The 12695-nt window shown below is 31.4% G+C and overlaps 1 protein-coding gene across 1 annotated transcript; it reads right to left on the minus strand.

Annotated features, from left to right (window-relative positions):
• LOC109708108 (vesicle-associated protein 1-1-like) lies at nt 1508-6304 on the minus strand. The gene is made up of 8 exons (XM_020229708.1): nt 6083-6304; nt 5905-5975; nt 5626-5707; nt 4738-4853; nt 4469-4633; nt 4346-4387; nt 2070-2147; nt 1508-1989 (listed from the first exon to the last, which is right to left on the minus strand). The coding sequence occupies exons 1-8, from the start codon at nt 6132-6134 to the stop codon at nt 1882-1884; spliced, it is 714 nt and encodes a 237-aa protein (XP_020085297.1). The 5' UTR covers nt 6135-6304; the 3' UTR covers nt 1508-1881.

A 12695-nucleotide genomic window follows, 5' to 3' on the forward strand; every position in this document is an offset into this window, starting at 1 on the left:
TTTAATTTAACAATCTAAAGAAACTGAATTAAAAAAAATGAAAAATGAGAGATATCAATTAAAGAAACTAAAGTTGAGGGGAGCATCTCAGGGATTTTTTTTTTTTTTTAGAGAAAATCAGCATATTATCCATTTCGTTTATTTCTTTTTAGAAATAAATTTAGCTGAAAATGTGACTCAACTATAATTGGAATTTAAAACCTTGGATATCAACCACTAAATTTTTGCACCAAAGTGTAGAATTGCACCTGCAACCTCTCCCTTGCAACGAAGACGCCTTACCATCCAAACTATTGGCAGAAGCACTTGATAATACACCGCCTGTATCTACGGGTGGCAGTCGGACTCATCGTTCGCAAGCCGGCTCGTGTTCGGTTCGAAATAAAACAGTGAGCCAGCTCGTGTTCAGTTTAAAATGAGTTCGATTTCGAATCGCTTGTTTAGTAAACGAACCGAACACAAGCTGAATTTTTTAGTTCGTTTAATAAACGAGTCGAACACGAGCTAAGATCAGCTCGCTCGTGTTCGGCTAGATAACAGCTCTAATACATATATTTTATATTTATATAAATATATTATATATATTTTTATTATTTGAAATTTTAGTCTAACCTAATATAAAACCCAACTCAGTTATAAAAAAAAATCTGTTATGTGTAAAGTAACTAAAGTTTCAACCATATTAAAGTCTAATGGGTAAAATTTTGTAAATTTATTTTATATATATATTCTTTCTAATATTTTAACTTGTTGTTCATGAGTCAGTTCGTATTCAGCTTGTTAACTAAACACGAGTTAAATTTTTCAGCTCAATACTTTAATGAGCCAACTCAAGAACAGCTCGTTTATAAAACGAGACCAAACACGAACCGGCTCTAGCTCGCTCGTGTTCAGCTTATTGACACTCTTACCTATATCTAACTAATGCAGCGAAAGACTTAATAGTTGATATCCAAAATTTCAAGTTTGAAGTCTATAGTTGCTTCACATTTTCAGCTACTTTTATTTCTAAAAAAAAAAAAGAACAAAGCAGAGGTTCTTGATCATGTAAATTAATTTCAAGAATACTTCAGTAATTTAGATATGTTGACGTTTCTTTTGCCTGAAAACACAGCGACAAAAGAACAGCATCAATGATTCAATGTATACACAGCCCCCAGCATGCAATATGGATTCAATTCCGAACCTTGGCTGTTTAGATCATCAGCATTCGAAATTAAGATGCACTTTAAAGGACCATTTAAGAGACAGAGAGGGGGAACGAGAGAATCAAAAGCCATGAATCAAACAAAAGGTTCTCTTCAATAGTAAAAGACCGTAGGCCAATGAGAAAACAATCTTCGCGGCTGCAACCGCAACCAATCCATAGTTTAATAAGTTCGAATATGATTTAATGTATAAATAAACAACTTGACAAAACAACAATAATTAAAGACAACATAGATAATACGCGCAGGATCAAGCAGAGCAAACCACGCAAAGAAACCACAACCTCCAGAAAATATAGTTGCAAAAACAGAGAATAAATCACATCTCAAACCTTTTCAACTCCCATCCTATTCGACAAAGCTCGCAGGCATAAAAAAGAGAGTAAATAGGCGAGGGGTTCTACAGGATCAATAACAGCATCGTATCACAATTACACACAAATAACAGTTTCTCTAATGTTATTCTCATAGCTTAACAAAGCAAAAGATGTGGCCACTATTAAATAGCAGCAGGTTAAAATAGGCTGGGCCTTCAAACAAGTAACATATAATACAAATTACGGGCAAAGTTAGTGGAATAACTCATAAACCGAAGTAAACACTATAGAATTTGCTGATTAACAATAAAAAGGCCCACGAACCTCATGAGGAACACCTAACTAGGTTAGCATGATTATGATTTCACAAGGTAACCCAGGAGGAGTCCCAACAAGGCGACAATCACCACGAATATGAGCGAGAAACCGCCACTTTGCTTGCTGACTTCTCGCCTCAGAATATCCTGAAATAGAAGATCACGAGTACAGCGACCGGTTAAAGAGCTTACAAAAATGCTTTTATAAAGAAATTACAAATACTAACCAGTTCCTGCCGAAGCTTGTTGTTCTGCTGAATAGCAGAATTCTTTTCCTCGATCAATCTTGAAATCAGTGCCTTGGACTGGAAAGAAATCAAAACAAATGACATTTGCTTTCCAACATAAAAAAGTACGAAAAGATAAGACAAGCTTTCTTCTGATTAGGTAAGGCGCCGAGTAATTCTATTAAAGCGATGCATGACTTTGATGCTTCAATAGAAATGTGAATCAGAAAAACTGTAACCAAATTGAACCATGGGAAGCTCCATAAAGGAATAACGCCCAAAGGGAAACAAAACTGAAACATTGCTACCCATTCACATCGGTACGGTTATCAGAGAGGAAAACCAAATTCATGGCTTTACTGCTATCCATTCACTTTCTGTTTTTTTATGAAGGAAAGAGTAAACCCAAACAGAAGCAAACTATATGAATGACTAAAATGTTAAACCTTATAATACAACTAACTACTAGAGAATGTCGGGTATAGAGGCTAATAAGTTTCAATTCTCTACCAATCTATTCAAAAAATCTACCGCAGCTGCAAGCACAAATATAGATTGAGGAGGAGAAACCCAAATATTTCTTCATTAAGGACATCCAAGGTTCAAATCATTAAGCTAACTAAAACAGCACCCAACACTTTGGTTCTGTTTTAATGTTTTCTCCAACCGGTTTGTTTCAGTTCACAATTCAATAAGAAATTATTACTCGATTTGAATTAACTTTCCGCCAACAAGTCAAAGTGAACCAAACAATTGCACTCTAAAGGACATTAAGAGGTTGTATGCAACAGTAAATACGATAAGACATGCACGGAAATAGCGGGGACACATGTACATTCATGTTAAAAGAATATCAGAAAGACAGAAAAATATCATTACTTATTTTCGGACATTATGTTGGATAAAGCACCCATTGAATATACTGCTGAAATACGTAAATAAGCATCCAATGTGCTACATTTAACCGATCAAAATAGTTAACTTTTCAATTTTGTTGCTTAAAGTTCGCTGCAGATGTCCAAAGAAATCCAAAAAGAAAACATGATAAATTAGCTTATTCCACGTTGAATGCATTTATTGTCTTGCACATAGCCAAGGTGGAAGTGATACCCACAATGGACTGTTCGTATTTACATATAAGAAACAGGTCTGGTATGCCATTTCCAGTCCCAAAACCTGGACCTAGTACAGACAGTCAGACATAAATGTTGCATTGATTGCAAAACTAGAGATAACCTCACAAGGCCTGAATAGATATTTTTTACTTGCAGGGACACAATGTTTAGATATGACGAACATGGTTTACACTAAGCCATAGTTGAATTAGCAAAACCTCCAAAGATTCTACAAGTACTGCCCCTCCCTCTTTAATCCCCATCAATCTCCATCCTCTTAAGTTTCGGTATTGTGTCAAATGAGTACAGTTCATTAGTTAGTCCAAGCTTGTCACAGCAGATGAAAAACAGAACAAGGATTAGGTACATCAGTTTAGTCTAACTTAATCTTGATATAGCCGTCTTTCATCAATCAAGCATGTATACTTTTTTCTATCCATCCATCAAATCTGCGCAGGAACGACGTGTCAACTTATTGAAACATCAAACCCCAAGTCTCCCTTTTCTAGCTTTTCTTTTCCTCTGATTTCCCACGTACTTTTTGAAAGCATAGTTCGTACTTAGTTCTACCCAATTTCATGTCCAGGAACTCAGGTATTAAATATCTATAATTGAAAACATCACAAATATGTATACTAGCCTCAGCATTTCAGCAAGAATAATGCACAAGTAAGATTTTCAGACACATCTAGCAATACAAAAATAGAAATTTCCTGACCAGCACCAAATCTTAAAGGTTACTTAAAAAATCAAAACACCCATTGTTTGATATCTAAAGATAACAAAAACAAGTAGGAACACAGATTTGAGTATCATCCGCATGGTAGCAATTGATGTATATTGAGAATTCTAAAATTTTGTCTAATTTTCTCTATAAAATGTCTACCCTTTCCATTGCTACCCATCATTGAAACTAAAAAAAATGGACATTTGTTCAAACTCACCACCTAAACAAATCACATAAATCGACAATGTGTACCCTAATGCTGAGAACTTAAAACCTCATTATCAGAATTCAGGCGTCCCTATTAGGGCAAACATGATGAGTTTGAAATTATCAGAAGCTCACATATTCAAGATACGCTAGATTTCCTCATTCAAAATGCTAGCATAAGAATACCAGAATATACACATTACTTATTGTGTCCACTGATAACTTACCTCAGGATCTTTTTCTTCATTTTCAGCATGACCTCTTGGTACCTGAGACAATATATCATAATCACAACTATTTCCCACAACGTAAATAACAAGGCCCAAGAATACATAAACAAAATAACTGACCGATGACAATTCTGCTGCACTCCAATTCCCGTTATCCGAAACAGAAGGCCGAGGTGATGAACCCTCTTCAGATTCTTCAGGTACGGGAGATGGTGGCTGAGGCGGTGGCACATACAAAACTCTCAACTTTACCTCATTCACTAAATTACCAGACTCTTTCGCAAACTACACAAAGCAGAAATTCCACATATAATTCACTTCAGAAATGTACATAAAACTAAAATTGTTTCTAATTTATTGAATTGATGGACCATAAGGGAACTAAGTACCATTTCAGCAGTAACCTCTTTCGCCGTCGCCCCATCATTTACAATTACACTCTGAACGAGAAATTTATCCTTGCACTGCATGTCAGGAGGAGCTTCCTTTTGCGCTTGCATTATAACTGAAGCAAATTAAACTTTCCTTAATTAGTGAAAAAGTATATGAAAATGTATCTATGCATTATAACCGTAGCCGCATGTTTTCTTTTGATTGACACTCCCTCGACTTCTTATCTTTTCGATATTAGTTATAGTTCCAAATTGAATCGGTGATTCATTAAAACTAAGGTAAAAACGTACAAAACTTACCTGAATTATTGACCATTTTGATTTGACTATGCAACCTTTCAAAATTTTGATTGTGCTACCTAACCTTTCCATTTATTTGATTTGACTTAATTAACAATACTTTGACTTTAAATTTTGAATGCATTGTCTATGTTCACAGATTTAGTTAGTATACTTTATCCAATTCTCGCAACTATAAATTTATTAAAGTAATTAGTTTAAATTTTAAAGTCAAAGTACCGTTGACTGATTCAAATCAAACAAATTGAAAACATGGGTAGAAATATCAAAATTCTGAAAGGTCGAGTAACCAATTCAGATAAATTATGTACCTTTTACCTAAAATTATTAGCTCCAGTAGCAATCAATCATCCATCTGCTGAAGCAGTGCTCAAAGATGTGAAATTTTATCAACAAAATATAGCATAATCCCTAATTTAATTGACGAGAATACCGTAAATCAAAAGAATCAAAGCAAAGGGGTCCCAATCAAAAGAAAGAAAAAAAATTAGTTGAGGGGTCTATTTCAAGAGCGCGTATACTCGAAGGATCTCTAAACATTTTTACCATAAATTAAAAAAAAATAAATGCAAAAGGGAAATATACCAATAACGTCACATGTGGATCGCGGTGGGATGATCCCCGAATTAGGCCTGACACAATACTTCTTCGGGCTCGTCGTTTTCACCTAAAAAAAGGAAATTAGAGATTAATAGCAACAAATCCATAAACACCTCAATTTGGGATAAATTTAACCAAAAAATAATAATTTTTTGCCAATATTTTAGGGTATAAATATATAAATATAATAATCCATATAATGAGGGGAACAAAAGGAAAAATTAGGAAATTATAATAATTTTTTTAAAAAAAAAAATTGATTACCTTAAACGCGACATACTCATCGGTTTTGTTGGATAGCTGTAGAGAGCATGAGATCTGCTTCTTTAATTCGACTTTTCGAATCAAAACATATAAATCATATCGTAGGATTCAGGGTTTCAAATTGAAAAAAAAGAAAAAAAAAAAAGGGAAAATTTGAGGGGGGGAAACGGAAACTTACAAGGGAATCTGAGCTCCAGGGGCTCGATTCCGAGGAGCTCCCTTTGGCTCATCTCGAATTCGACTTCGGTAGAGAAAAGGAGAGAAAGAAGCGGAAGTCGAGTTCCCTCGAGTTCGGAAATGGTTTTCGGAGAACCCAAAAAAGAGGGGAGGGGGGAAAAAATGAGAAGGGGAAAAAGTGGGCGACGTCGAATAAGGAAGGGAAAATGGAAGAATCATTCTATTTCTTCACTTTTGGCCTTATAAAAGTTTGAGAGGGGGGCTTTTTTGGCATTTAGCCCCTCTCAAAAAGAAAATTTACAAATGATCCTAATAAATATATATTTGCACATCTGATCCTCTCTTTGTCATGCCAGTGTCACATTTGTATTTTTAAGTTGAATATGATGAATAAATCATCGTATTTAAATGCGATGAATGAATCACTATATTCATATCCACAATTTAGTCCCTTTTTTTTTTTTTTACTTAGGGGTGCAAAAAGAAATACGAAAGGGAACACGGTGATCCAATCATATTCAACTTGTATGGTAAGGAGATGACGATTTATGTAAATATAAATTTGTTAGAGTTATTTGTAAAATTTGTAGGAGTATAAACTGTATGAACAGTCCTTGTACTATGCTGAAATTGCAGCTTGGTCACATTTTACACTTTGTCATGAAAAAAAAAAAAAGCAATGTTATATGTGCACCCCAAAGTAAAGTGTATATCTTATACCCATTTTATTCGAAAGCTGTTAATACACTATTTATCAAATCAACTTTTTTGTATTTTTTCTAAAAATTATTTGAATTTTTATTAATTTTAGAATCAGAGGTGTAAGATCTACACCTTCTTTTTGGATGTACAAAAAATATTTTTTAAAAAAGAATCTAATTTCTGGGTAAACTTTAATTTGTCCCAGCATAATTTAGCACATATTTTTTTTTACTATTTTATTGTTCAAAAAATCATAATAAATTATTCTGCAATTTATTCTTATCATAAAAATATATTTATAAATAGGAATGCAAATGGATTTGGGTTGATGGGAGTTCTCACTCTAATCTATCCCAAATGGGATGGTAAGTTGGAGGTAAATATCAAAAAAATAATAACATGCCCTAAATTCATCTCGATCTGTTAAGAAAATAATGTAATAGACGGAGATCACTTTCTTTTCTTATTTTTTCCGGTTCATAAAAAATTTGCTCATGCCCCAACTCGTCCCAAATGAATCAGTAAATAAAAATAAAAAAATTGGATAAAAGTTTACCTATCAAAAAAATATTTATCCATCGAAAAAATAAAGAGGATAATTTCTGGCCCTGAATCCATTCCATTTGCATTCCTATATATAAGTAGAATAATAAAGTGATATTTTTGCCAAACTATAAGGTGTCATCTTATAAGTTATGTTTTATCATTCTATATTTAACAATAAGTCCTTACTTTTTTTTTCTCAAAAAAATAAGTCCTTACAGCAATAAATCAAAAAGATATATATTGAATAGTTTGATGCAATTTTTTGAACCAAAAAGTAGCAGTATACTAAATCACATATGAGCAAATTAAAATTTATCTCATAATTTTTTCTGAAAAAAGAGAAATGATGTTTTTATACTGTAAAAGATGTGTAAATTTTATACTTCTCATTTTAAAATTTGGAAACTATTTAAATTTCTAATACAAAATAAAAAATAAAATAAAAATGACAAGACAATGATATAAAATGGACACTTGGATAACATGGTGTAAGATTTACACCCATCTTTAAGTGTAATGATAGCGTTATCTAAAAAAATAATCAAAATCTGGAAACTTTATTTTTAGAAATGGACGCAGTAACTTTTCATTTTAGCAACTATGCTGGCTAAAGTCTAAACCTTATCAAATGGTTAATAATTTTTTTTTCTTAAACAAAGTTACTAATTTGACAGTTATTTTAGTCACATATTTTGCACATAATTCTGTACCACTTTAAAATATAAATTTTATTTTCTCTTTTGATTATAATAATTAGGACAAACTTCAAATACCATCCTTGTGATTTTACACTTTCTCACTTTAATACCATATGGTTTAAAATATATCACTTTTATACTCTATGATTTTAATTTTTTTTCTTTTTGTTATCCCCTTTTACTAATTTTTTTTGTTAAATCAGCAATAAAGTTAAAACTAATGGATACTAAAATGAATATTCGATAAACTATAGATGAAGTATTTGAAGTTTTTTGTATGTGATTTAACGAAAAGATAAAAGAGGAATTGGCTAAAAATAAAAAAAAAAAAAAACTACAGAATACGAAATTTATATATTTTAAACCATATAGTACTAAAGTAAGAAAATACAAAATCACAGGAGTAGTATTTAAAAGTTTTCCTAATAATTAAACACTAGTGTAGTTATCCGCACGATGCAGCGGACAAATATTATCGAAGCGATTTTTTTATTATTGTTGATCATCGATGATAGTTTGAAATTGTATATATATCAAAAACAAAATACAGTGAGGAGATGAAGAAAGAAAAAAAAAAAAAGGAAAAAAGAGAGGCGTAAAATAAAAGGAATGACAAAATAATTTAAATAAAATTATAGCCAGATTAATAATTCAATTAATTTAAATAAAAATTTAAATTAAAATTTAGCTCAAGATGCTAATAAAATTTCATATATAAACTTTAATATGATTTAAATTGTATTTGTTGAATTAGATTTTAATTGTATAATAGTAATTTTTAAAATTATTCAGTGTATATATAAAATTGTAAATTGGGATAAGCAAATTATTTATAACATACATGCAAATTCTAAAAGAACATCTAATTCTAGAACAAATCCTATAAAAAAATATATTTTCTATCAGCTTATTGTTTAACAATTTTAACATATCTAAATAACTATAAAGAAATTGAAAAAGCTAATAGATAGGTAGTTAAAAAAAAACATTAAAGAAAAAGTAAAATACAAAAAATTCCTGATTACTTAATTATCACCATATATATATATAATATATATATATATTAATAGATATATATATATATATCATATATATATATATATATATATATATCACATCACAATAGTAAGTTGATTATATATCCATACACTACTCTTCCACTTCCTGTCGTCGCTACGCCGCCGCCGCATCCAAGATCTTCATCTTCTACCACCACTGCCATCCCCACCAAATACACGACGGGATCTGCGGATTCTATGGACTTGACGCGATGCGACAGTGATGAAAGCGAGCGACTTTTACGGGAGAGGGAGAGGATGAAAGAGATTTAGCAAAAGTTGAAGAACGAAGAGATTAATGGAGAGAGAGAAGTGGGGTTATTGGAAGGTAAAGAGGTGAACGTTAAAGAAGAGAAGAAGATTTAGAACTTTTGGAAGAAAAAACTAATTTTGAATTAATTACAATAATAATAAAAAAAGAGAAGGTGGTGTTATTGGAAGGTAAAGAGTTAGACGTTAAAAAATATGAGAAAGAAATAATTAAAATTAAAAAAATGAAAAAATAAAAGCTTGTCACATCATCATTTGATATTGGGGTTGGAAGGTAAAGAGTTAGACGTTAAAAAATATGAGAAAGAAATAATTAAAATTAAAAAAATGAAAAAATGAGAGCTTGTCACATCATCATTTGATATTGGGGATTCATATAAGAGTATAGATAGATAGATGGGCAACGAAGAGTAATTTAATATAGCACTATTCGCTGGAGTATAAAAGTTAGATTTCTTTTTGTAGTTTAAAACTTTTATATAATTACGTGTAAAACATGCGACTAAAATAAGAATATAATTATAACTTCGATTGAAAAGTAATCTAATTATATATATAATATATGCATAAAAATTATCTATAAAACAACCATTATTACCAATCTAAACAGATTACATATTTAAATAAATAATTTTATAAAATAAAAGTGTTTGTTGTCATAATTATTGTAGTAGTAAAAAACTGATTACTTATTTAAATAAATAATTTATAAAATAAAAGTGACTGTTGCCTAATTATTGTAATAGTAAAAATTGAAATATAATATGTACACAAAAATTTAAGAATTGAAGTATTCTTAAGTTAAAAATATAGGTAAAAATATTTAAACTTACTTGAAATATGGACCATTTTGAATTGGCTACCCACTCTTTCAAAATTTTAATTTTATTATCCGACTTTTCAATTTGTTTGTTTTAAGTCAGTCAATAACACTTTGATTTTAAATTTTGAATGTATTTTTTAAATTTACAAATTTAGTTAATATACCTCATATTATTTTCACAATTATAAATTTATTAAAGTACGTACTTAGCTTAAATTTTGAAGTTAAAATACTGTAGACTGTCTCAAATCAAACAAATTGAAAGATTGGATGGTAAAATTAAAATTTCAAAAGATTAGAGAGTAGATTTAAAATGATCTATACTGTAGATAAGTTTTATATGTTTTTATTAAAAATATATGATTCAAGATTCCAAAGTCACAATATTAAATCAGTACCACAGCTATCCATATATATCTTACTATTTATGTTTGTATCATCTTTAAATACTTTTTTTTTATCATTTTGTTTACGTAGCTTACTCTTTTAGAAAGTATTTATCTAGCTTCCTCTTTTAGAAAGGTTTTTTTTTTTCTTCTTCACTAACGTATACCAATGATATTTCCCTGTTGTACATGTTGGCTAAGAAAGAAAGAGAGTAACATTAAAGTAGTTAGATGTATAGAGAGCCCCTCAATTGTAAAGCATTTTGAAAGTGTCCTCAACTATTTTTTTTTTTGGGATTAAGACCCTAGATATATTTCTAGATTAGAAATTTCTAATTATAAAAATATATATTATTATTTTAGAATATTTTATTTATCTTTAATAAAGTGTAATTAGGGTTAAATTATATAAATGTGTATCTTGTAAGGTAAGAAGAAATTGACCGTCTTGTTCTATCTTCCCTCTCATTCACTTTCTCCTTATCTATCTCTATTTCTCTAATATCTCTCTTCTTAGGAAGTTTGATCCCCTTGAAGTGATTGTTTATTCTTATCGATACAGTAATATCATATCAATTGATTTCATAGTCTTGTACGATGTTTGACTAAAGCACAAAAAAATTTTATGAAGCAGATGAACGGGAGAGTTCGTAAGAAAAGAAGAGATAAACGCTCAGTTTTCTAATGTCGACGCCCGACTCTATAAACTGGAGACTGAGTTAAAGTTCATTAACGATTCTGTTAACAATCTCAAAAATTTGATCATTGCTATGAGTACGAAGACGGATCTGCGACCGCATGCACTATTTGAATATACATTCGTAAGGAGTTCCGACAAAAATCATCCCTTATTCCCGACTCCCATTAAGGAGGGAGCGTTGATTCCTCCGATAGAAAATCATATGATGGTGTAATGTTGCGTCACACGTTTAGAGTTTCCGCGGTTTGATGGAGAGGATCCAACTGGATGGGTGTATCGAACAGAGTAATTTTTTAAATTTAATCAAATACCGGGCGCGCAAAAAGTTTCACTCATATCTTACCATATAGAGAATGAAGTATTGCAAAGCATGGGGGGATTTCATAGAAATCCTCTGTACTCATTTTGCTCCAACCATGTATGAGGAGTATATGGATGAGTTATCAAAATTACAACAGTATCTACTCAAAGTGTTCGTGATTATTGTTAGAACAATCACCGCAACGAAAATCTGATTGTGACAAAATCTAACTAATTTAGTGATAAAATTAATAACATTAACTTACCAGTAATCGCTAAATTCCAAAAAAAAATTGTCGAAGTAGAATGCCAAATTAATTTGATCCGGAAGCGTGCGAAGCACTGCCCTAAGGCGTATTCCCGTCCTTCGTGCGGGATTAACCGGAAACACCGCCCCAAGGTACGACCGGAACTCCTTCTCCTACGAGCACGATCGCGGAAGAGGTTGACGGAGACTCTTTCAACACTCGGTGAAAAATAATAAAATGAAAGAAAATAACAAATGATTCTCAAATAGTATTCCTTCTCACTGTGATCTATATTTCCAAAGTGTTCACCTCATATGTATATATATGTCCTGTCCAATACTATGGACGAGGTAACAAAATATAAAGGGTTAAAGTATGGAACGTTGGAGCCCACAACGTTCCAAAGCACTAATTAAGGTCTTAATTAGTGGAACGGATCTGCGCACGATCCCCCCCTCGCGCGAAGCGGCCGTAGTTGATGCGGCCGTTTCGCTAATTGATAATTAAAAGTTAATAAAAAAATAAATATTAAATAAATAAAATTTTGAATTTTCTCCAACAATTATTAGACTCGATTCGAAATGCTAGCCAATCACACTTCAGGACTAACTGAGATATTTTTTATAAGTTGCTTTGTTAGTAGGCTGGAGAACCTAAAGCATGGTGTCATAGTGAAATCTGGTTCGTCTATTCAAATTATTTTATTTCCCGAATCTGTCGGAAAATTTACAAAGACATTGATTATTTAGTGCAATCAAAAAATTAAACTGATAATCAAATTGGTCCCTTTTTTTTGGTAATACGTCCCGAAGCCAAGTTGGTCCACTGAGAGATATGATGTTCTATCGTGATTGGACAATGTTAAGTATATTTTTAAGTCGCT

Source organism: Ananas comosus, linkage group 3, assembly GCF_001540865.1.
Source record: "Ananas comosus cultivar F153 linkage group 3, ASM154086v1, whole genome shotgun sequence".
In the NCBI taxonomy this organism is placed as follows: domain Eukaryota; kingdom Viridiplantae; phylum Streptophyta; class Magnoliopsida; order Poales; family Bromeliaceae; genus Ananas; species Ananas comosus.